Here is a 27,021-nt window from a genome sequence, read left to right as displayed (position 1 = left end):
TCAGAATTGTTTCATTCAATTTTTTCCACTTGGAAATCTATTAAATCTTCACTAGTATATGTTGGTATTAATGATATCACAAACATACTGAAAACTGATACATAAACTCCTAAATATCTATGTTCTATATATAAGAAATTACACTCCATCTTGAGAAAGAGAGAAGACAATTAGTACACTCAACATCCAAAAGACTTCAGAGATGGATGACAGTAACTCCTAAGTTTTGGAACCCTTTACAGAAATGGCAAAAGCCCCTTTTTCCTATACTCCTTAAAACTTAGTCTGAGTCTATTGCAGCTAAAAAAACCAATCAGTTTCTCACAAATCTTTTTTTTATTATTATTTTTTCCTCTCTAACACTGATAAGAACGTGAAAAATGAAAACATGACTATTTCAGTTTAACCCACACAAAATGCTGACATTCTTTTCTTGGATAGCATGACAGATGAGCAGATGCATCAGTAAAACTGACAGAGCTGCTCTGGGGCAGAAACATGGTGTAGCTACTAAAAATCACTTTGCAGCACAAAAAGTCATCTTTGGAGCAACAGTTTCAGCATAACAAGTTTATCTAATTTTTTATCTAATTCAGGAACAAGTTTATCTCATTTTTAAGTACCAGTCACCAGAAAAGTGAGCTGATTACTTCTCAGTGCACAATATGAACAACACTGAAGTTGACATCAGTCCTCCTCCCCCAGAGAAAGACTTTTTCCATGTGCTGGCTCCAGCTGTGACATAAGGTGGTAACTGCACAAGGTACTGCACTACTTGGTTCTTTCCAGTTCTGTACATCACAAATATGTGAGAGATGTTTTGATGATTTGAGAGATTAAAACAGGAAACTCCTTACTGCTTCTTTATTTCATTATCTCACTGCCTGAAGTTCACACCTTGATAAAATTTACATCTCTGTTAAGCAGCAATTTTTTAATAAAAAAAGTGAAAATCTAATTAATCAGTAAAATCACTGTTCATTTCAATCAGTGAAAACTCTCATAGCTGTTGTGTGTTAGTATCAAAGCATTCAGCAGAACATGCAAAGAAATGCTCACCACAGGACTACTTCGAATTGAGCTTGCTCTTGAAGAATACCAACTGTATTCAGATGGCTAAAGAAAAGTGTTAAAAATTTTCTTAATTTTCATTGCTTTATGTCTCCAAAAAACCAAAATTTTGAAGGAAGCAACTGAAAACCTGTAACACTTACAGTGCAAGAACTACATGAGCTACGTAATCCATCACCACTCAAAGATGCCTGAGAAACAGAGGGAATAAAATGCCATTTATATTCTGACTCAGAAATTACTGTCACACACTCACACATTGAAATGTACTGATAAATTAAATCTCATTTTTATTATCTTACCCAGCTAAGCATTTTCCAGTTGCTATTCATGTTTTTTGAAAGGATGAAGAACAGTTTTTAAGAATTGCCAGTAGCATTTCCTCCAACTAATATGATGTCTACTTCTCAATATAATCTAAATTTCAGTGAATAATAGCTAAATATTTTGAAAGTCAGCTTTTTTTCAGAAAAATAAATATTTAAGTGAAATTTGTTTTTAGAAGTTGCAAACCACCCTGGGAACTGAAGTTGTACTGTACACTTATCCATCTTGAAAACCCATGCAGATTTTCCTGAAGAACTTTTTCGGAGTGCCAGGCTGAAATCTATTTATGTATGGAACAATAACAGAAGCTCTGGCACCAAGCTGAATAAAAATTTAGAGCCTCGTGTTGGTTTCCCCTACCTCTGAAGCTATCTCCAATAGAAATTAAGAATTATATGCAATAGCAGTTATCACAGTCGCATTCTCTCACTGCATCTTCTAATGTTATGACAAAAACGCACACAAAATCAAGAAGCAAACTGCTTGCAATTCAAGTGCATAAGTGCATACAAATATTACATCTAAAAAATTTGACTGTTCTCTCACATAGTTTCAGAACTTCTCTAGGTGGCAGCTAAGTTAGATTTGAATTGCTGTAGCAGTAAAAGGCATTTAGTTCCAAGCATACACGATACCTTTTAAATAGAAGCTTTATGGAGCTACTTAGCCATTCTTGTTCAAGCTGCTTTGTACTTTGCAAAGATGCCCACTTGCACTTTTGCACACTTACAAGTTTTAATTCTGGCATCTTATTTGAAAGTACATGAAATGTATTTACCACAAGTTTCTGTAACATCCAGACAATGAATCTCTCATTCAATTGCTAGATTTTTTAAAATATTACATATGCAGTTGTTGTCTATCGGGCTTAGATTAACTAATTCTAAGGCCAATGTTCATGAACATTACTGCTGTATTCATAAACTTTATGTTTGTCCGTAAAAAGATCATCAAATAGCAATTACAAAAGCAATTTAAAGGGGGAAACCTAGCATTTAAGGACCCTGAACTAATGCCTCCCCAGAACGAGATGCATGAATTATGTACATTTAAGAGCACAAGAAGAATGCACATGTAATGCTGTCAAGCCACACGGCCATACCATACAAACTTAAGGCAACCGTGCAAAATGAGGCTTACGAACCAAACTGATACTTCTTATCAAACCAGTGTTTACAGAAGGAGACACCTATAAAGAAAAGCGTAATTTTGATTTTCAAGGGCCATTAAAACATCTGGAGAAAAAATGTCTTTCATGCAGTACTAACCCTGTAACTCCTAGTTGTTGCCACTGGATCACTGCATAGAGAAGACGACTGTAATGCGAAGAAGAGAGAAAACAAGAGAGAAAGAAACTTTTTCTGTGTACAACTTATGTTCTTATCAGTTGCTTTACATCCACCAAAAGTTCTAAAGATGGAAGCAATCTATCATAGTTGCAAAATATGTAAGAACTTTTAAGAAAAGTATGGATAAACATTCCAGGAAAATCCATCATCTTTGAAAACGAAACATGCAACTTTCAGTAGAATAGTATAGGATTTTTATCAAACAAAAGTAGCCATAAATTAAGTAGTGTTTAAAAGACATCAATTTCCTTTAGACACTTGTTTAAACACGACCACAAACATACCTGCAGTTACTGTGAGATGCAATCTACCTCATCAGGCTGTTAATTTATCACTTATAGCAATGTACAGTGAGTAGCATATTGGGGCTAGATTTTTAACATGCTGTATGTACTTTATATATTAAGCAACAAATATAGGAAGGAAGGACAGACCCGAGTATAGTAGGAAGGAATCGGTTTGCTATATCTAAGGCTGCTATAATTTCTCTGATCATGGTAAAGTCCACTCTGTGAAAGGGAAAGAAAAAGAAAAGAAACACTAATATTGCAAGAGAAAGAAACACTAATATTGAAAGACCAAATTTGACAGCCCAACTATTTCCAAGTTCAAAAATTGGGATTTTTTTTTTTTTGCCACATATTAGCATATGCCATACTCTTAATGTCTTGCCCAAAGTAGAGAACAGTTGTGTTACACTCCCTTATAACAAAACCCTAAGAAATTTGACTAAACCCTGACAAGTACAACATGAAATATAAGAAAAACATGAGACAGAACTCACTAATGATTACTACAGTTGTTCATTTTATCTTTCTTTTTCTATTAGATACCAACTTATATCAGAATGTGGAGGGAGAGAAGAATCTAATAGGGAATGGACGTTTGCATCATCACCCTTAGTCCATAGCCTAATGCTGTGCATTACACCAAGCACAAACTCTGAGGGCTAACAGCTGAAACTCTGGCTTATTGTTGCTTTTATACATTTCACAGACAAATAGCACACATATGCATATACATATGTGAGAAGAAATTATATAAGAGAGAGAAAACAGAGAGGCAAGTACATGGCACTGTGTAGTACTGTCAGCATCGTCTCAACCACTGCTCCAATCACTGCTATGTCATCAGCTGTCAACATCCCTGAAAAACTGCCTCCAAATACCGGCCTACATTGATGCTGCACACTGGATTTTCTAGAAGAGTGTTCAGAAGATCACAATAACCCACATCTTCCTCAAGAACTCACATGAATAATGGCAACGTTTATGGTAAATACTACCTTAGCTAGTTCAAAACTACATTTAAACTCTAACAAGTAGTGGTCAAAGCACAAGTAATAAAAACCCGTATTTCCGTTCTGACTGAATAAACTTTAATTCACAGAAGTGCCACTTCTGAGCCATTTGAAAAGGCTTCTCACTGAATGGTATTTTTCATTCAGATGAGCTCCATCCACGTAGCCCTATTGATGTGTCACAGCTTTACACGTTCAACTTGTCAGAATTTGGTCAGTACTACAAGTTCCTTTGTTAACAAAAAAATAAAATAAAAGCATATATCAGCAAGCCAATCCATTTATTCATGTACTGCATTAGTACATAACAATCTAGACAGTGTATCTATAATAAATATCATAGAAAACTAACCAATAAATCTTTACGGGAATAAGCAGTTTTCTTCTTTGTACTGTGAGATTCACCATAAGCATGACTCTAAGAATCAAATTTAGAAAAATTAATACCACTACAAAACAGCAGCTTCATTCTTAAAACACAGAATGTCAATTCAAGACATTACGTGACTAGAAAAATAGGCCATACATCTAACACTGTGTAAAAAAAAAAGACAAGTAAAATTATAACCATCCTTATCTTTGGTTAGAACCAAAGTATTTACCTTCCACAAGAAATGTAAAAGCAAAAATCAGCTTAAAAGTGCTTAATATTACAGATTATTTTAAACACTGTTTTCATTATGCTGCCTACTTGCGGATTATTCAATTAAGCAAATTCAGCTTTTTAAGTTGCTAACATGCCTCTAAGTGGAATTGGTGCTTCATTTTGCTGAAGGACATGCACACAAATCTTACTATAATACCATATCAGAACCACAATGCTTCATAATGGTAAGAAGGGATACAAACCACATGCTTTTTTCTCTAGACCGAAAAAAACCCCAGTATATTACATTAAGTTTAATCTCCTATATGAAATATAGAATACAAATGTGTACATACAGATACAGTGTTGCTTTTTTTTTTTTAATTATGTGCTCTTTAAGTTGCACTTAATTACATTTATGGTTTAGCAATGACTAAAGTACCTACTGCAAAATAGCTGTTAGTTGTCTATACGTTACTTCATTAGACTTCTCCCCCACAGAAAGTGGGGAAGTAGTATTCTTGACCATAAAGTGTGATAGCACAAATCTTCTATTTTTTAAAAGTCATTTTTAAAGTAGCAAGTTAGTGTCATCACACTGTGTAAGAACAAATCACAGTCTACATTCACACAAAAAACATGCAAAGTGTGAACATACAGGGACCGAATATCTTGCAGGTCTATCCTTAGCACTGTCATACTGAGGTAAAAGAAGAAGAAATGAAAATGCTTACTTACAAAAGGAAAACAGAACAGAAATAGAATCGCATTCAACTGAGGCACTGCTTGTTATGTTACATGATGAAAGGCAGATAGCTACACAGGAAAAGGAGTCAACCACCATCAGTCAACCCCACTGTTGAGGTACAAAACACATCACAGTGTAGGGGCTCCCCAGAGCACCTTACAGAGCATGGGAACTTACAGCCTCTAGGGCACTGAAGACAATATGGGATGCAGGGAAATAGCATTTAGGGATCAGGTGGGGAAAAGGAGAGAGAAGTGTTTTTGGAAGGAACAGGCGCATGAGGGAAGAACAGTGGAGATAAAAGGGGTTCTCTGTGTGTGAAAACACTTCTGGTGACTGTCCTTGTCTGGCCATGCCCTCTGCCTCATCAAGACAGTCTGATCTGGCTTCTTATTAAACTCTACTTTTAACTACTTTCCTGGGTGCACATCTGGATATAGAGGCCCAGGGCAAACGAATGGACAGACTGAGTTCCCAGGGCCAGTCACTGGAGGGGTCCATATTGCATACATGTAAGTACTGCTCACTGACAGGCCTTCCTCTTAGTCAGCATGACACAGGAGCAGAATGAGGCTGCCTGCGTTCATGTGAACGCTGAGTGTTCCTGTCCACATCAGCCTTGTGTTTATATACAAACAAAACAAATTTAACAATCCGATGTTGTATATTTGTCTTTCTTGGACATTCAGCAACAATATTATTAGCTGAATCTGGGAAAATGGAATGACAGCGGAATGATAGTTTATCCTAAGCTTTCTTAAAGCAAAAATAAACAGAAGTTGAAGATGATTCAAGAACACAATAATATGCTAATATAGCATGCTAGAGCACTACCAAATGTTAGTTTTGGTGAGAATTCCTGGGAGGACAAGCAAAACAATTTCTCTTATCTATTGGTATGTCTGAGAATGCTGCAGAGTTTAACTTACATCTCAACTATAAAGTGTTAAGAGCTTACAAAAAAAATCTTTTTTCATGTAAATATTTACTGAAAAACTGCCTAAGCTCTGAGTGACACAAATCAGATACAAATACAGATTTCTAAAAAAAAAGTAGAATTTCTATTCATATTTTAGTCCAGAATGCAGAAATAGCATAGCAATACATTCACTTTAAAAATAGCTGAGAACAAAATGCTTCCTGACAGAACTTCCAGGAACACTTTTGTACCCACCAAGGTTGATGCACCACCTCTGTCACCTGATTTTACTTCTCTTTCACAAACATTAGGGGAGACTGAGAGATTAACTCCCTTCAAACTTCAAGTTTTTCCTTATGCCCCCAAATTTGCTATCACAGATAAAATGCTTGATTACATCAGTTATTCCAGCAGTTCAATAAGCAGCGTTTTCCTTGAAGAAGCATGCTTTCACCAAGCAACTGCTTTGGTAAGTAGATTGTAAGGGTTATAATGGGAACACATCAAGGCATGCTCATTCTGGGTTACACACCACAAGATCTCTCCTTCTGGTCATACTTGTTCTGCTCCTGTGAGACCCACTGCTATCCAAAGGACTCTTAAGAATGAAATTGCAAAAGTATTTCAATACACAATGTCACTAGAAGACTCTCTAAAGATAACTGTTAAGCTTCACTAAATTATTTACTCTCAATCTTCATGTATTTGTACGCTAAGTGAACAAGTGTAAGAACAAATCTGAGCAAATCTATATTATTTCACAGGTTTTTGTCTCCACTTACGATACAATATTTTTTCTCTCCCTGTCAGCCAACTGTTGTTTGCAAAGTAGTCAATATTAGGTCATTAAAAGTGTTTTTTTGGAGACAATACCTGTGACAAAAAAATGTAGAGGCACTTATTTAACACAGAGACACATAAGACGTTACATAATCTTTGACAAACTGAATTTGATTTCTAATTGCTCGTAGCAAATGGCAATCATTTTTATTTAAGTCACACCAGAACATTCTATTCCAGTGAACTAAACAGACCCAACTCTTTCATTACTGTAACTTGTCCTTCCCTTGGGCCTTTATTACAACTATTCTTTAGCACCATTTTTCATTCAAAAAGACTATGGGAAAGCCAGTACAACAATAAATAATTTTACTACCAGCATTTGGGGTATCTCACAGCATTCAGGTAAGGCTTTGTCACTAACAAATAACACATTCCCACATTCTCAAATAAATAAAACCCTGCACTGTATTTCTTCTTCAGAACACATCCTCACGTACTCCTCTTAATGCCACAAGTATTACAGAAACAGTAATATCTGAAGTGCAAGAAAACAACAGCGAGCAGAAGACAAGCATCGATTGGGAATGAAAGCTGAAGTTACCAACTAGTATTATTCATCTTCAGGAAGTGCTCCTTATCTATAGGATGACTGAGCCAACAGAAGCAATATTAATTTTTTTTTTTCCTATTTGCAGAACTTCTGACACAGGCAAAATGGAAAAGAGAACTTCTCCCCATGAGACCACTGCCATCTGAACTGTTATTGTCAATAGCAGCTTCACATCCAACCGTGAGCTCCTGGTGTGCAACAGTACCCATAGAGACAACGGGCAGCTGCTGCAGGAACTTTATTGCTCTACCCTTCAAGGAAAAACAATCGATTCTTACTAACGGGCAACATCTGAAGCCTAAATGAGGACAGTTATTCAGATATTTTTAAAGAAATACTTCATTTAATAGTAGGCTGGACTAACACTAAAAGATGACCCTTACAAACTGTCATTAAACATAAGTTACTCTAAGGAACCAAATGTTTCATAATATGCATTTCTAAGCAATTTCCAAGCCCTACTCTCAGCCACGGAAATTGACCGTAAATTATTATAAACAGAAGAGGAAAAGAACTCAAGGTATTCACAGCATTAACTTCAAAGATTTAAAATGTGACGATTGATATTCTTTTTAAATGCAAAGACACAAATGCATACAATAAAAAACATTCATGAAAAAATATGTAGAATTGATGGAAATAAAATACCAAATGAAGTTCAACATCACACGTGATTTAAAATACCGTCCCCCAAATCGTTAATGCTGAAAGCATCAACTACTTCCTGATAACATGAAATTGTACTTATTTTTAAAAATAACTGTAATTGTACTTGTTAAGAAGGGCCTTGCGGCAAGGGAAAAAATACAGTTGTAACACAAACCAAATATGAATGTCGACTGGACCGGTGAGAATACCTGGCCCTCTCTGAATCTTCCTGAGAAAGAAGAAATAGAGTTATTCATGGTAATAAAAAACATTAAAAAAAAGAAAATGACAAAGTAAAAGCAAGTGAAGGTGAGCAACATGCTGTTAGCACTTTTAATGCCATGTATTATTTTCAATAATCGCTGTGGTAAGTGAAGTCATTCAAGATTCAGGTCAGGAGGAATTGTGATTTCACCTGATTTTGGAAGTGTAGTAATGCATTATGTTATAAAATGAAAATGAGAGAGGTGAATATAATTATTTAGTTAGAGTCCAGTACAGAAACCTTCCGATTACTGTACTAATGTAGAAAAATGCAGAAGATTTTTTAAAAAGTCCATTTAAAAAGCTTTACAGAATTACATTTTAAAAGGCATTTTAACCCTTATGGAGATTATTGTTCTCTATTTCCTGATGTATATTTCAAATATTCTATCCCATAGGAATAAAGCTTCTTAAGCAAATGGATCAATTGCATAATCTATAGGAAGCTGACATCTGTAGTGTCCGTGGAAAATGATGAACCTAACTTACACAATTGGGGAGGTAGCTAAGAGATCTTCACCTTTTATTTTGAAAGACCAAGGAATGTTTATTTTGTCTCAAATAAGCATCTCAAAATTTTCATTACAAAAGATAACTACATTTGGAATAATTTCAAAGCAATCCCATTTGAAAACTAGAGCAGGGCTCTAGAACTAGGATCTTTACTCAAATACTTCCTACCATTTTACCATATATCAAACTATTATGAAGATTGTAAGCTATTGATCTTCACATGTCAAGGTTCAGCTTCCTACAGACAGCTTTCATATCATTACTGTCACAAGATTACTTTCTATATTATGATCACTGGGTATATTAGCATGTTTAACTATTCAAAAATTGCATGGTTAATTCTTGGCAATAAAAAAAATTGTACATCTTTTTATTATTCTATCCTTGTATTACCATAAGAAGAGATGGATTACATAATGACATTTTAGTCTTCCTCTCTGTAACAACTACTTTGAGTTTTAAAATGAACATTGTGCCATGGAATAAATACCTGCTACTCATTTTTGCAGTCTGCAAACAGATGCTTAGATAAAATCCCTCCTGGTTGCCTGTATAACACCAGTGTTTCCTCAGTAACATACCTGAATCATGAAAAGCCTGACTTTCTGTACGCAGTTGCCTAATTTTGAAGTGAAATTGCTCACAAAGGAGATTTGCATTATGGAACACATGGGTGGCTTTGTTTTGTTTTTTTGAAGGGGGGAGAGACAGGGAGAGCAGTGTACATAAATGCACATTTTATCACACATTAACAGAACACGTTTTGATTTGTTATAAGTGACATGAAAACTACCACACAAACATGCTAGCTAGGCAGAGTCAGTACCAGCTCAGCACAACTTCTGCAAATGAAATTCTAATGACAGACCAGTCTTTTTCATCCTTAGTGTCAATTAACAGTCACTACCTTATGACTGCTTTTGGCACGTCCTAAATCTTCTTGATTCAAATCATTCACAGTGAACGCCAGGATAAAAGCAATCCCCCCAAACTCCCACCAATTCACAACAACATTTCTTTTTAAGAGGAATTCTCTCAAGAGACAGACTAAATCGGTATAAACTGAGAAGCAACTCTCTAGGACTGTAATTCAACTATTCATATGCCTCCCTAGTCAGAGGAAGCAAAGGGCAAGGGGTGAAAGGATGAAAGTAACACAAAGCATTTTTGTTTTGTTTTAAAACATATTACTCAAAGATTTAAGTCACTAAAGCGACTTAATCAATGATCAACAAAATAACCACTGTTTGCTGTGTTACTCAAAAAGGAAATAAATGCAAATCTGCCAAGAAAACAGTGGAGAAAGCCTCAAACCAAACCCCACAAGCCAAATCCCTCAAATTCACTGAAGTAAAAATATTTACTATTGAAAAGACATTTACCAATACTGAAACTGAAGTAAATTTGAAGAGGGACAAATAACCTCAAGTCAGAATATGATGTCAACAATATGCATCTCATTTAAGTTTCTTCCTTTTTGCTTCCATACGTCGTCTTGCAAATCCACACCCATACTCAGCTATTATGCATGTTTTTTTCAGCAGTTCAAGACAGCACAAAATGACACACCACAAACCATTAGTAAATTATTTCCTCCAAATCCTGTTAGTTCCTTGAGTGGCAAAAACATGCACAAAAGGTTGTTTTAGCCTACCATCCATTTCTGGATATGAGCCCATTTTGTATCATATGAATGCTGAGAAAACTACAGAATGTAAAAAAACAAAAACAAACAAACCATTTACAAAATAGTTTCCAAATCAAAAACTCCAGACAAATCTAAGTTCATTGCCATGTAATCTTCAAAGCAGCATCAGATACAACAGCAGTTAGACAACAAGGTATGCAGTAACGAAAGACACATAAAAGCATGTTATGTATTTTATAAGCAGTACTTACCATCACAGCAAAAAAAGCAAATATCATTTACACAGATTTGAATAACTGCATGAACTGAAACACTGAAACTTCTGCTTGCCATGTGAAAACCTGAGCAGACTGCAGTAACCATGGAATAATCAAACACAGCTGACAATCTGCCTTCTTTCTGCTTTTTCAGTCAAAAAAAGTGATTTTTTTTTTTTTAAAGGAGAAATGTGTGCAGTAAAACACAGTGTGTAAATATTATCCCAATTCTAGTAAGTTGTTTTAAACAGAAATCCTAACACTAAGTATTTATTGTAAACATTGAGTGCAATCAAAAGGGATGACATTGATTGAAAATTGCATATCTGAAGTCACATACTCATATTATCCAGTTACTGAATGTATTATAAATAAAAATAGAGCAAAAACTGCTTTTCCATCATCCTTTCCCCTTTATATTAAGCAGTGTTATACATGTATTATCTACACTGTGCTGCCAGTTATCCATACTTAGAATGAATCTCTTCCACAGCAACAACAGACAAAAACTGCTGAGTGTGTTTTACAGCAAATGTTTACAAAAGCAATAAAAACCAGATGTCTCAGGTGGAAGTGTACTGATTCATATCCAAACAATATTAAGCTTCACATTAGATACTGAAAACTGTTCCTTTCTACACAAAATTATTTGTGCACACCTGAGTCCTGGACATTGCCATTTACATTCCCTTCTGAACATTTAAAAGAAATAAGCAGTAATATATAAATATCTCATAAAAACATGAATTCATTTATGCCCACTTCTAAGTGTTAACACACTGAATTCACTGCTCTGTTAATGGTAAAACACTCAAATACCTCATTTGCCCACAAAGGCAGAATAAAAAAAGGAAAAGAATGTTACAAGTAGTTTATTTCTCCTTTGGAAGCACGAGTTCTAATAGCCTACTTGTACAGCAGATTTTTTTCTGCAATACAGCCTTAAATATTCAAGTTCAAAATCAGTATTCAGACTAACACTTTGTGAGGTGTTAAGCACAGATGAAAAAGCAAGATAACCTTGAGTATATAATCCATAGGAAAGAGGAGGGTAATGAGTACAGTTTGGAACAGAGGGGGAAGGAGAAAGACAGCTAACAGTTATCTGATGCTCAAAGTCCCAGAACACCACTGAATTACACTGAAGGACAAAACTAAGGATTTTAGCACAGGTTTGCAGTGACTCCTGGCTCTTTATCAATACCTCTTTTTGCTGCCTCTCCAGCTCTCTCATACGTATATCTCTTGCTTCTGCTCGAGCCGCCCGTTTTGCTGCAAGTCTGGCTTCAGCCTACAAGCAAATTGAAAACATTCCAAGTTTAAAATAAGTTCTGTAACTGTTTGCATACTGAATGCAATAACCTCTTCACGTAATCCAGAATTGATCACCACCACCAAAACATGACTTCTTTTCCACTTACAACTTCACATTCCCCAAAATATCCACATTTCTCACATTTGGATGATGAATGGATCAAAGTTCTCTGTTTTTTAAAAAATTAAACTCTTCATGACAAGTTTGCCATAAAAAAAATCTTCTAAATTTCATTAAAACGAGCACAGAGAACCAAAACCTCATAACTTCCATTATCCAGAACAATTTTACAAAACTTTTTTGAGGTTGCAAATGGGATGGGAACTTCAATGGGATGTTGCCTTAATTAAGGGTTGGGGTTTTTTGTTTTGTTGGGTTTTTTTGTTTGTTTTGTTTTTTTTCCTGCTTTTGTCATCAGTACACCATAGGTTTATGTAAAACACTAGAAACCCATCAGATGCATGAATATTGTGATTACCTACCATGCTTTAGGAAAAAGAAAGGGAAATCAGCGTTTGAATGATGTCACAAGGACAAAAATATCTATCAAAGAATTATCAAATAACAACAAAAAAAAAGCAGCAAAAAACATTACTGCCTTGTTACTTAAAATAGTCTTAATTTCAAACAATTCAAGGATGTTTTCTCTCTATTCTGCATATGTAGATGAAATGATTGGAAATCGTGCCAGCACTGCTGACTGCCACTATTTGATCACTTCTCAAAGGCTGCTCTTCCTGCCTAAGGACCACATACGAGAGAGCAAGGGAATCCCCAGCAACAGGAAGTCTTTTCTCACTTGTAACCCTGCTCTGCAATTGCCTGTGATCATAGCTTACGTGGGAGATTATTTCCACATGCTGTACAAAAAGAGGGAGGATTCATGTAGCTGATACGCCTAGTTTCAGATCTATCTATAGAATCATAGAATCACAAGATTGGAAAGGACTTACAAGATCATCTAGTCCAACTGTCCTCCTATCACCATTACTACCACTAAGCTAATAAACCATATCTCACGGCACCTCAAAGATCACCTACAGATCAGCAGACATAAGCAAACAGCCTTTAGACTGGTAAGGCTTTTTGGTTAAACAGAGCAAGTCTGTTTATTGATGCATGGTAAAAGTCAACTCCCTTTTCATCGTTCTCTCCTAGCCCTGCAGCCTAAGCTTCACAACCATGTTTCTAGAGGGAAAACCCAGTGTTTCCTCATTTTACTGAACCTTCTATAATACTCAGAACTGTACTATAAACATATTGGTCATAAAATATATGCCTGAAATTGAAAAAAAAAATAATTCCAACTTGTTATAGAAAAAAAAACAAAACAGGAAAAGAAGTTTGGTACTGCGTTAATTATTAATCTGAGCAACTAGATTCATCAAAAAAAAGTACAGAATTGAAAAAGCACCAGAATGCAAGGCTCTAGATCACACTGCATTCAAAAGGCCATCAATTATTCTTTATTTACTATGGAGTTGTTAGACAGCAGACTTGTCATGAAAACCATGATAACTATGTAGCTGAAACTGAAAATGAGCATTAAACAATTAATTATTGAAGAAATAACCATTATTTATAAGGACATAGCAGCACTCAGGAAGAATGCTATTTACTCTTTTGTGATACTGAAGAAAGTCTGTAAAAGTTGTTACAAAACAAAAGAAATTCTTCAGATTGAAATAGTCTCACATATCTACTAGGGGAAATACAGGGCCATGGCAGCTCTGCACAGACAGCTGACTTGAAAAGACGAAGCTGTTTGGACCACAGAAGTGGTCAAAAAAAGAAATTTAGACTTTTTTTAATCAGGAAAAAAGGAAAGAACAGACAATAAGATTCTAACGCTTTCATAACTCAATCAATACTTGAATTGAAAAACATTCTTGAAATATTCTTTGCTCAAATGCAGTTGGGAGTCAGTACAGGTTGATTTTTACAGCTTGCATTAAATAAATAACAATCTTAAAAAACTAAAGACTGGTCAATAGAGCCTTCAGCTCAGTTTTATCAAGTGTTGTTTTTCATATAGTTTTAAAATCAGAAGAAATGTTTCCTATGAAAATATATTACAATATCACAGAATTTAAACGCAGCTTCTTAAGAAGCGATGTATCAAATCCAAATGTTCCTGAAGCAACAAAATTAAACTCTGCACTGTCTACTATCTAGCAAACATGAAACTATTTTAAAAGCTTCTAAGGGGATTTCCAACTGCTATAAGGAAAAAGAAAGTGATAGCTGAGATTTCTTAGTCGCTTCAGTTGCAAAAAAGATGAAGTATCCAAGCCTGTTCAATCCACACCAGTACACCTAACTGGTGGCTAAAAAGAAAAGAAAACTCCTTGATTATAGTGGAAGGCAAACAGGAAAGTTAAGGTAGAGACAGCGACTTTGTCTGAGATTTATTCAGAGAAATGATCAAGAAAGGAAGTAACAGACAGATAAGATACCTGCAATAGCATACATCAAATAGATAGGAACACGAGAAAGAGGCCCTCACTATTTTATTTGGACAGGAAAAAAAAGATTTCAGTAATATTTTTTGTTTTGTTCTGTACATAAATACACATGCACTGTTCCTCATCTTCTACCTTCAGTGTAAGCACAGACATGGCTTTAAATCAAGCACTGTATCTGCATTTCTTCAGGTATCAGCTCTGCTGCTCAAAGAAGAGCTAAAATATTCATTTACTTCTGAGTTCTGGAATTCATCTCATTCATTTCAAAACAGATATAAAGGTATTATATATTATAAAAACGTATTTCCTTGAGCCTGTATAAGCATCATTTCATTCTAGAAATATATATTCATACTGTTGCTGTTTTCAAGTACACTATCAAGAGACACCTCTTATTGGAGTACGTTATTTTAGAAAACATGGCACTGGAAGTGAATGCTCTCTTTCCATTACTGGTGATATGGTCAGTTTCTTCATTTTCACCTAAAAACGGTCACTAAAAACTACTTGCAATTATTTTAAAAATTGCCTCTGCATACTTCATTTCTCCTCTTTTCCATTTTTATTTTAAATAAAATTTTTGCTGCAATCTTTTTAAGAACTTCCAAACTACTTTATCTAGCACCTGGTTCTTTAGTTAGCATCCAAATAGTTTCTGTAGGAAAGAAAAAAAAAAAAAAAAAAAAGAGGAAAAAGACCAGATTTAAATCTGAATGTCTTTGGCATGTCTTGGAATGCCTTCTTTCTGAAGTGTTTTTTTCTCAGCATCTTCACAGCACTGATGAAATTCTTCATAAAAAGAAAAAGCTTACTATCACACAAAGGTGACACGGTACAAGTTTTCCTCTCTGCAAAGTTAAGCAAACATAAAATTTGCTTCCACAGTGTGGAAAGGAATTTTTCCTCCTTCACCTCACTTGCAAGAAGGCAATCACTAGCAAGTAACAGTATTTTGATTTTAGTTTCTATACAGTTACCTCACCAGCCTCATTAAAGCTTATTTCACATTTCTTATTGAGGGAAGTTGTTGCAGTTTTCTCTCTTGTTGCTCATTTCTTCAGCTTATTTCCATGCTCCTTTACCCTCATCCTCTCCTTACTGTCTCTCCACGACAGCACAGTTATTTACACACCAGATGGATTTCTTGTCTCTCCTCAGCTGTATCTTTTGTTGTACATTTATGTCTGATATGCCTGCTTTTTGTCCAACTGCCACTAAGTAAAGAATGCAAACAACAGAATCTTAACATTTATGTGATGAAGATTTAGCATGCTCCTGTCACATTTAGTGCAACAGCACAGAGGAAATGCTTGCCTCAATGCAAACTCCCACAGCAAGCAGAAGACAGGAAAGCTTTCCAGGCTAGTACTACAACAGGTAAAGGGGAGGCGATGCTAACAGCAAAGTTATCTGATACAAGAGAGAAAGAGTGAAAGAAAACTGACAAGGAGAAAGCAATTTGTTCAAGTCCCTCAGATCCCATGACAGCGACTTTGCATTGAATGTTTTCATACAAGACAAGACATCAGGTTCAACTGATGAAAAAAATGACCATAGAGAAGTGAGATTATAGGTTCAGTGCCAAAGAATTTGACACCATAATTTCCATTTTTGCAGACGTTTGTTGGTTCCAACAGACTTTGGGTTTTTTTTTACACAACCCACAGAATAAAAATAAAAAACTCAATTATGTCAAATTATAGAGTGGCGAGAAGCAGTGAGATTAATACTTCCTTAAATATGAACATTGTAAGAAAGTAAAAGAAATTTAAAAAAAAACAACCCCAAACCTCATACACTACAGCAGGAAACCCTTAGTATTACAACTACTGACAACTCCTAGTGACATTTTGTGACTGCTTTGAATCCCAAAGCAATTTCCATGAAGTTTTTCCAGTTGTGTGCCAGACTTTTGTTTCAGCAAATTCTGTTTACTATTTCTTGCTGTCTAGAACACCTCAAAGGAATATTTCCTCACAAGACATGCGAGTCAGAATTTGGTCTTGTAACCTACATCTGCTAAAAGGTAATTTCAGTATAGCAAATTGAAGAACAGAACACCCTTTGACAGTGAAAAGATAAACAAGACATGTTGCTAAGATAACTGACCGAGAACAGTTGTGTACATATTCATGCATAGAGAATTGGAAATCCCTATGTCATAAGCATGTTAAATGGAAACATCTCTGCAGCCTCAAATGAGAAGGCAAATGAGAAGAATAGTACAGTAAAATCAGATATTGTTTAAAGATAGACTTATTAACTGGCCTCAGCTGTTATACCCTGGGAAATGAATTCTGTTCCTTTAAAGTAAAATACAAGGGCTTTTTAGAAAAAAAGTTGGCTAATATTTGAATTACAGCAAGCAATTCAATGACAACAGCTACTCTCTTGGCTGGTTACTTCCAGGTGTTTATTTTTAAGCTGCTGATCCTACTAGAAAAGTCCTGGAATATGAATAATATGAATACCATATGAATCTATTTTTGACAGAACTATGACTTCATCTTTGAAATAGAACACGTTTGTCAACTCTCATAAATACACTCAATAACTGTTACACCTTCAGTGCTAACAGACTACACTGAGCACTATAGGAATACTGAGCACTACAGCAGGCTAAACCTTCAGGTTTTTTTATTTCACATTTCAGAAAGCAACTGGATTTCTCGTAAATCAAGGTAACAAACAGTTAAAGCATACCTACCTGCAGAAGTAGCTGCTAAGCTGAAGTGTGGCACTATGAAGTTACACTAACCATAGAAGTAAGGACACTTAATTCCAGTAAATGTCATCTTTTCAATTTAAAGTACTCCTCATTGGTATTTCATTTTTGTCTAATTATTGGACTATAAATCTGCTTTCATCTCTATTCATGAATTAGAAACAAACTGAAATTAACATACCTCCCTGGCAATGCTACTCAGAGCTTCATCTTCTGCAGAAAATCTGTCTTTCACTGGAGTTCTCTTCCGTCCTGATCCAGGAGTCCCCATTTTTATTCTCTAATTCTGTATTTGCAAAGAGAAATTGAAGAAAAATAACACTCAGTTTTTAGATCTGGAATTAAATAAAAAAACCCATCAGAACGAACCCACACCCACAATCTTAATAATTTAGTTACCTATTTTTTCAGCCATTTAATACTCAAGAACTCAGTATGACATTGGCATAAGGGCTGTATTTTTGGAAAAACTTCATCAAACTTTTATGGAAGCTTTATAAAATCTGACTGCATCGTACAAAGTGCACACAAGTTTTTCCACTTAACAGAAACCACTCATTTACCTACAGCTTCAAAGTCAGACACAACCATCAGCTACTCCTAGCTCAGTGAAGATACTTACACACCCTATCATTTTTCACAACTCCTAAAAATAACAATTAAATGCATTTCATGGACTTAAGAGACCCCACAGTCAGCAGCAGGTTCAAGAACTAGAATTACACAGTCATTAGAACACTCTCCAAAACAGAAAAAATTCAGCAGACAGAACCTTTTATTACCTGCATCCAGGCAGGTAACAGACATTTATTTACATTTTAATACAGCTGCAACTGAATGCAAACTTCAGTACATTACAGTAGAATTAAAGACATATCCAGGGTAACAAAAATATTCTTTTGCCTAACTTGGAAAATAAAGAGAGAAACATTTCAGTGTCACGTGCTCAGTATAATACAGAACATCTTCCAAGCACCTTTTGCAAGGAGAAAGAAAATGACCAGCAAACCAAGACACAGCTCGTGTTTACAACACAGTCACAGAGTAAAACATTACTCAAAAGTAGGGGAACAACCTCACTTAGCTTTTTTTCCCTAAATACCTTACTAAAAGCCTACTTCCAGACATCCAGTTGCTTACAAGTGGCAGATCAGAACTCGCTGGTAGCGCAGCTACTTGAGATAAAGGAGATAAGTGCTCCACACAGGGCCTGGGAAAAAGCCTTATTTAGTAAAAACAACTTCTTCATGCAAATAGAAAAGTTCCAGGAGCGAACTCTTACTGGCCACCCTTTTGAAAACAAATTGGTTTAAGAGCTTTTCTACCACCTCTAACTAGGAAACATCAAAAAATCCCTAATGCTTCAATCAAACAGGCAAAATAAATTCTGACAAGGATTCTTCGTGCGTGGACACTTCATTTCTTACTCCATTATTTTTATTAGAGTAACAAAACCAAAATATTTGGGCTATTTTCTGGCAAAGAGATCAAGTAGCAGCATGATGCCCTTTTCTTCCTTTATTTTTTCCTTCTTTTTTCTTTTTCAATTTAGCTTCTATACTTCTAATCCCCACCATAATATCACACTGCAAGTCCTCTCTCCCTTGCAGGCAGGGATCTTTCATCCTGCTTCCAATTCCACAGGTACTTTCCTAACCTTTATGTGCTTAGAGTAGGGAAATATTCTATTTGCTGAGAAAGGACAACAGAGCCTTGAAAACTACACATTTCCATTCTTAAAAGCTCCTGCATAGAACAGACACTGCTATTATGGAATATAATCTTATCAATTTCCAGTTGCTATTCTGAGATCCAAACTAATGACGTTCAGTGCTGCAGGTGTTGGATAGAAGTGCACTTTTAAGAACAAATATAGGATTCCAACCTCATTCTTATCTGAAGTTGGAATGGTTCTAAAGGACAGCAGAGCTGGAACTCAAGGTGACTAAAGACTGATTTGAGGTCTAAAACAAGTTCTGCCCCGTTGGTCAATTCCGTGAGAATCTGTTTTCTTAGCTTTAAAACAAAGCAAGCAAGCTCCTACTCTGTACTGCGATGAACTGAAGTATCCACACTGAGAAAGCAGATTGAAAATGTTTTGCTGGCAAAGATATAAGCTCAGAACTTTGGCTTGCTGCTCTCATTTGGGAGAGGTGTCCAAAAAAAACCACATCTCTTTTTAGTAATTAATACTGACTGGTTTCAAGTAAAAAAGCAGATAGATCACAAGACAGAAGCAGCATCAATGTAAAGTGATATTCTCCTACTATAACAAGTACTCATAAAGGCTATGGATTAGCCTAAATAAAACAAGAAATTATGCTACATGCTATTGTGATAATCCAATTCATTTAAGCAACAGAACTCAAAACTATCTGCTAAAAAGGCCAATAGGCAAGAAATGAAATTCTTACCATTTGCATTTCTCTTTTAGCATCTACAACATCAGCATTACCAGCGTGCAAGTAAAAACTGCTGAGTACCTGAGCACAATGCTGACCTACATCTGTGGGTTTAAACAACACATCACTTCTAACAGTCAACTAATTCAATTTTGTGAATTCACTGAGATCCTCAGAGGATCAGAGTAATTTAGGGAATGAAATATAGCCGGTTGTATAGCTATTTTTAGTATGGCTACGTTCAGACTGACAGTTCAGTACTTAACGTATAATTAAAGAGCAGTGAATGTGCAAATAGAACTTCGTCACAGTTGAACTGGAGCATGAGGAGCAGGAGTCACTGTGCTGTAAAGAGAGCACAGCATTCCTTACAGCCATCTGCCAGATTTGCTCACCAAGATGAACACAGAACTCCTGACTGAGCTCAAGCCCAGGAAAGGAAGCATGAACAAACTACCTAGAAGACACATAGGGACATTCGTTCTGCATACAAAGGCTGCTAAATACAACAAGAAAGGTGACTATGAGGACATGACTGCAAAAGACAGGCTGAGAAAATAGGATGGCCATTGCTCAGTAAGGCAGAGGACATATGTCAGTGGTTAGACAATAGCAACTGTGAAGAAAAAAAACTTGTATCAAATATGCAATTGTCTGACAGTGAGTTTGCCCAAAACATGTCATGATGAAGAGCAAAATGACTATCATTCACATCAAACAGCAGGAAATTACAAAGAAGTGTCTGAAACAAAGTAATCAGCTTTAAAGAAAATTGGACAAAAACACAAACATCAGTGGGGGAGGCCTTGGAGAGGAAACAGCAGCTGTCCAAACCTGGCCTGACACTACAATGTGATCCCTGCCCAGGTCAGACAGCATCTCTCCACGTTGTCCATCTCTCACCCTTCAGCCTGCAGGCAGCCAGTACAGGGTGCAGGAAGCAAGGAGAATCTGTGCCTGGCTGCAGGCAAGCCTTGAGGTCATTTCTCACCAGCACACGCTCAGGCACTGTGGGGAACGGCACAGGTACATGCAAATCCAGAGCATCTCCAAATGGGAAACACATGCAGAGGATCTCGGAGCTGAAGAACAGAGAGCAGTTAGACACTGGCCTAGAGAGACTGTGAAACTCCAGATTCAGAACGTGATCAGGCAAGGCCCTGATCAACCTGCTCTACCTGACCATGCTTTGAGCAAGGCCTGATCTCCAGAAGTTTCTTCCAAAATTACTCATTTTTGCTTACGTAATTCTTATAGCTGCCAACTTCGAAACTCTCAATACAATCTCTTAACAAAATGTTTTCTATTCCTTCGAGAGCCTTATCACACAATTTCTTGCATTCCATGTAGCTTTTAATCAAGCTGAGGCATCACAGAGTATTTCATGTCGTGCTCTATGATTCAGTACTGAAGGGATCTAGTTGGATTGCTAACAGACCAATAAGTCTAATACTAAAGGTATCAGGATGTTACTTCTCATAGAAGACAGCATCAAGTATTTCCACAAATGTAAATAAAAATATTCCTTATGTACTTCATTTGTGTAACTTGCACAATACAATAAACTGAACACATGCCATAACAGTAGAACTTTCACCAAAAAAAAAACCACAAAAAACTGAATACAACCTAAAATAAAATACAACCACCCAAAGAACAGTTTGTTACACTGGGCTTCCTGAACGATGGAAAGGAAATGACACTGCAATCTGCTGCGTTTACAGTTCAGAATTCCCAAGTCACATCTCTTACGTGCTCATTCCTTAACGTAGGCGGGGTTACACGTATTATTACACAGCTGATGAAGCGATATCCTGTTGTATTTCTTTTTATTTTTTAAAGCCCTAAAATAAAACAGAAGACTCGTGAGGAAATCCCTCGATTTCTCTGATTTCCCTTCGCTTCAGTGATACATAAAGTTTCACCCCTTCCACAAGTTAAACATTCCTGCCTACTCTTCTTCCTACTATCTTCTGACTAAAGGTAATCTGTTTATCTTTTCCTTCCTAAACAAAGGTGACCAGTCTTACACAAAACAGAAGCTACTCTACATTTTAAGGCCCTATCACTCACCACCTTCAATAGCACCACCTGTTCTGATGCCTGGGTCTACGCCAGCGTATTTGGCATCGCATGCATGCGAGGCATTCAGATACTACAGTGTGAAGATGCTATAAATAAACTGAAAGAGAAAAGGAGACTTTCAAAGTAACACCACAGAACACTTAAGAAATTCACCTGTGTAGAAACAATCTGTGTGCATCTGATCCAATACCAGCAAAGAGCAGCACTGCTCTAGAACCACTGGCTGTTGGAGCCAGCCTTGCAGTTTCCTAACACTAAAGCCCAAGTCAGCAGAGGCTGCGTACTTAAAAAAAAATAAAAATAAAAACAACTTTTCTGATCTGAGGAAGGAGTTGAACCTCTTGCCCACAATACCTAGCTTCTGGAACAAATTTAGATGCCCACCTGTCAAGCTGGCGTGCTGATCTGCTTTAACTATCCGTAAGTGAATCACATGGATCATAAAACACCATGGAAGCACTACCTGCCCCTAATGATAGCTACCTCTGACGTGTAATGAGAGAGAAAATACTGCTAGGAAGGTGTTCATTATAAAATACCACCTGGAAGTAATTTCACACTACTAGACGACACAAATGTCTATGATACACACTTTTACCTGCCTTTTATCAAACAAGAGCCAGCAGTAAGTGTTTTCTCAACAAAACTCAAAGATCACATACTGTAATGGTCTACATGATCAACTTCAGTTATAAGTTGATTCCATTTCAATTTGTGGGTTAACTGTGATTAACTGGAGTGAAAACCTAGAAGACTCTGAATTAAGGTTGCTTGGATGAATGTTAGAAACACACTAAGCAGGATGGATGTAAGAAGCAGAAAGAAAAGCACATTCATCACTAATAAAACAAGCACAGATTGCTGATAAAAACAAACAGCAACTCATTCTGATTTCTGACAAATTTCAGAATTCCACAAACCCCAAGAATACCAAAAGAACAAGCCTGTGAAATACACTACTCAGTACAAAATCTTCTTCATGCACCTCACTAAAAAGAAAGATCTAAGCAAGACTGCTATGCAACAATGACGGAGTCAAACATTCTGAATATACTTCCTATTTTAATTGAACACCTGACCTTCACTTTCACAGATAACACAGCTGATTTCATAGCTATGAAAGGTATGGAGGCTACCATGCCCACAATTAAAACAGAATATGCTCAGCAGAACACTCCCAACTCAGTAATTTTGAAGAACTGCCTCATGAAGCTGCAGCTCAGGTTAACACAGATCTATAAAAAAATAATAATAAATCAGAGGTATTATTATTGCAAGCCAGCAGAAGTAGCATTTATATTTCAGAGGGAGCAGAAAGAATCAGACTGGAAAATTACAATCTTATTTGTTTAAGCTTCAGCGCTTTGTGAAAGCAAGTTCTAAAGTAGAAACAGAAATAAATGGACACAGAACAAAGATACACGAAGAGTTAAATTATGCAAGGCTGACACAAGAGTGCTCCCTAGAAGGATGGATGCACTTGTAGCATTCCTCTGAGCAAGGACAGCTCTTTGGAATTAGAATGTCTAATTCACGAGGGGAAAAGAAGGCAGCTTCATGTGCTAATGATCACAGCGACCACCATGCAATGAAGGAAAGAGGGAAATCAGCAGTTGTTTACATAATGGCTTTAAGCACTCATTCATAATTTTCACTCGGCACCACCTTGCTCAGAAAAAGGTTATCTGAAACTAGAATCATCGCAGGGGGTGGAGGAACTGATACTATGTGTAAAACATCTAGCTTTAAAGGAAGAAGTAAAGACTGACAGTTACTGTCAGCCAAAAGGTGACAGTGCTTACTACTACAACGGGGGCAGTTATTCCAGTTCATGAACAGCGTTTCCACTAACAACCAGAAAACCTCTTTGTCTCAAATCACGTCCTACCTCAAACTGGAGGTACCGAGATTCTGCTCTGAATGAACAAGCTCACGTCAGCCTCTTCAGGGCAAAAAAATCCCCCTGAAGTTACTTTGTGCACAGCTGTCAGCCTGCACTGAGTTAACTATCAACTATCCGCACTCTCTGACACAACACGTTCCCAGTTCATTTCCCTTTTAAAAACCTGAGAAATACAGCTTTTTGCTTGTTAGTGGCTTTTAACAATAGAATGACAGCTCCTTAGAGAAAGCTGAAATCCCTTGTGTTACAAAGAGTGTTACAAAGCTAGGAATAGACAGAGAGCCAGAAAGCTATTATGTAGTCTGGAAAAGTACTGCCTGACGGAGCCATGAAGTGTAACAATATCAGGCTAGTGTTGGTAAACTTTAAGCAAGGCAAGACAGTAGCTGTACTGACATATCCTACAACCCTGTGGGAGTACCTAACACCCACAGGCCCATCCATTTGTCTTTGGTGACCTTCCTGTCTTTGCAGACTACCAGAATCCTGAGACAAACACCACAGAGCGAAGTGACTTCAATCACTGGTATTTATTTTATGAAGCATGAATTCTTTGCCAGTCAGCTGCTTACAGCTGCACTTGCAGATATCATGACTCCGTGATAAAAAATGACATGCAGAACATTATCATTATTGAGAAGAAGCATCTGAAAAGCTGTTATAATAGTCTCACAGCCAAGACTATCCTAGGGCACGAGGTAAAGGTAGGTGTCAGAGAAGCAGAGTGACACAGCTGGACATTTACAGTGTTACCAGTGTTACCACAGGTACTGAAGATTCAGGGAAAATAAAAGAAAATCAAGCATGATTTTCAAATTCGAGGAAATAACAGTACTACAATGAACACAATGAAAAAAATTAGAGGAATGCATAATGAAAAACAAAGTCACACGGATCTTCCAAAATCAAAGCAAACTGCATTTTCACATTGTCAGCTTTTCCAAAATGAGTATCCTCTATCATTTTGCAAAAGAATGATTCATTAACCATTTAAAAACAAAACACTGCAAACACACTGCTACTCTATTGAGACTATTTGTTAATGAACGAAACAAACAGAGAGCTCCATGGTAACAGCCCACGTCAAGTAATAAGCTGAAGATATTCCTCCATTAACAACTTCATATGTACAGCACTCCTACTCTTTGCTACTATTGCTGAAGTTACTCTACATTGCAGGAAAGCTACTGAAGCACAACAGAGCAAACCTTCCAGGGTACGATCTAAAGCTGGGGGTCCCCTGTGTGGTCCCCTGTGAGATGCTCCTTCACCTCTGCCATGGCAGCAGCTCTAGCTCTACGGGCCTAACACACATCCATGAACTTCCAACAGCACTATCTATGTGCACTATTTCAAATGATATATAACACAGAAGATCGCAAAGAAGCAAGCTTGCACAGAAACAAGTTGCCCATTGCATACATTTATTAACTCATTTCCAGTTACTCAGGATAATAAATTCATGTTACTTTCTCAAAAAGCATCTCTAATATATATATATTTTAATATGTGCATTGCACTGACTTCAGTCACCATTTATATTATTATTTTTCAAATACAATCGTCATTGCTTTTTCATTACTGTTATATACTAGATGTACTAAGTAAGATATCTATCTAGATTTCAAAAATAAATAAAAAAGGCATGTGTGTTTTGATTATATGTTTATTCTTTATCATAGAATCACCAATGTTGGAAAAGACCCACAGAATCACCCAGTGCAAACATCCACCTATCATCAATAGTTCTCATTAAACCATGTCCTTCAACACAAAATCCAAACATTCTTTGAACACCTCCAGGGTCGGTGACTCCAGCAGCCCATTCCAGCACCTGACCACTCTTTCAGAGAAGTAGTATTTCCTAACGTCCAGCCTGAATGTCCCCTGATGCAGCTTGAGGCCGTTCCACTCCCAGCTCACCATAACCTCCCTTCAGGTAGTTATAGAGAGCAATAAGGTCTCCCCTGAGCCTCCTCCAAACTGAACAATCCCAGCTCCTTCAGCCACTATTTAAGACCTTAGCACGTACTGCACAGCCCCCTGCAACTGGAAGTATTAGACAGTGCTGGTTAAACCGGACTCCATGTGTTAAAACACTATGTCAGCTCCTGCACAATGACAGCTATAAAGCAAAGGAGTTCACAAGAAGCATCATGTCTAGGCGAACAAGCTCACACCTGACATTTCACACAGCTGCCTTACATGCACGAGAGCCAGGAATTCTGTTCAGATAACACAACTTCACACCCTAAGGTCAACATCTCCAAACGTAACACAAAGCCATGGGAAAAGCACGTCACCTATCACTGTGCTGTACTGCCAGAGCAGCTTTCATCTGTTCTTACCTCACCACTAAGCAATCAGGCTGTGCGAGGAAGCAGATGTGTACTAAGATCATAGCTGCTTCAGGGCCCCACTGAAACACTTCTAACTCAAGATGTAACGAACGTTTAAAAAATGACTTTTTTAACGCTGCAGGAAATTCGTGCAAGTAAGCAAATATTCCAAGGAACAAGGCGGAAATCAGTGTGGAAATCAGCTATAACACACGTGGTGGATCGCAGCCCGGAGCCGTACAAAGGCCCCTTCCAGGCTCGGGAACGTCCCCATCCCTTACCCGCACGCTCTGCCCGCAGCCGAAGCAGGGCACACGGAGCCGGCAGAAGCACGGCCCGGCGGGACACGCCCTGCAAGCGGCGGAGACACAGCGCTGCGCTTCGAGGAAGCGCGGCAGAGAAAGGCGCGGACGCGGCAATCAATGCCCGCGATTCGCTCCGGCCTGCTTTCCGTCTCTCTTCCGCCGTTGTTCCCCTTCCCGCCGCCCGCCCCAGCCTCACCTGCGGGCCGGAACGCCCGGTTCGGCCTCAAGCTCCGTGCCGGCGGCGGAGGGACGGAGGCCGAAGCCGCCCTAGGACGAGCCGTCGGCCTGGGCCGGGCAGCCGCGCTCTCTCCTCACCCTGCCCCCTCCGCCCTTCCCCGCCCCAGGAACCGCAAGAACCGGAGCGGGGCGGGAGCGGCCGCGCGGATGAGGGCCGTCCTCCTCTCTTCCTCTCCCCGCCCTCACGCTGCCGCCTTTTCCCCTTCAACGCCGAGCGGTGGC

General features: G+C 37.5%; 1 protein-coding gene across 14 annotated transcripts in view; it reads right to left on the bottom strand.

Moving 5' to 3' along the window:
- Positions 1 to 26,933, bottom strand: part of LRRFIP2 (LRR binding FLII interacting protein 2) — a 49,441-nt gene extending 22,508 nt beyond the window's left edge. For 5 of the 14 annotated variants that reach the window (XM_052693050.1, XM_052693058.1, XM_052693053.1 and 2 more), the window contains exons 1-13: positions 26,759 to 26,933; positions 17,710 to 17,814; positions 12,228 to 12,314; positions 10,773 to 10,823; positions 8,517 to 8,570; positions 6,833 to 6,898; positions 5,292 to 5,333; positions 4,400 to 4,465; positions 3,182 to 3,256; positions 2,667 to 2,714; positions 2,543 to 2,587; positions 1,215 to 1,262; positions 1,060 to 1,116 (exon numbers count right to left, since the gene is read on the bottom strand). In XM_052693050.1, coding sequence (XP_052549010.1) covers positions 1,060 to 1,116; positions 1,215 to 1,262; positions 2,543 to 2,587; positions 2,667 to 2,714; positions 3,182 to 3,256; positions 4,400 to 4,465; positions 5,292 to 5,333; positions 6,833 to 6,898; positions 8,517 to 8,570; positions 10,773 to 10,823; positions 12,228 to 12,314; positions 17,710 to 17,799 — 729 coding nt within the window. In that variant the 5' untranslated portion in view covers positions 17,800 to 17,814; positions 26,759 to 26,933. The remainder of the gene's footprint in view (positions 1 to 1,059; positions 1,117 to 1,214; positions 1,263 to 2,542; positions 2,588 to 2,666; positions 2,715 to 3,181; positions 3,257 to 4,399; positions 4,466 to 5,291; positions 5,334 to 6,832; positions 6,899 to 8,516; positions 8,571 to 10,772; positions 10,824 to 12,227; positions 12,315 to 17,709; positions 17,815 to 26,758) is intronic. The other 9 variants (XM_052693060.1, XM_052693063.1, XM_052693062.1 and 6 more) reach the window with 6 other exon arrangements.
- Between the last annotated feature and the right edge of the window lie 88 nt (positions 26,934 to 27,021).

The sequence above is a fragment of the Tympanuchus pallidicinctus genome, unplaced genomic scaffold (assembly GCF_026119805.1).
Source record: "Tympanuchus pallidicinctus isolate F22 unplaced genomic scaffold, pur_lepc_1.0 scaffold3, whole genome shotgun sequence".
Lineage (NCBI taxonomy): Eukaryota > Metazoa > Chordata > Aves > Galliformes > Phasianidae > Tympanuchus > Tympanuchus pallidicinctus.
This window is presented reverse-complemented; position numbering and strand designations above follow the sequence as displayed.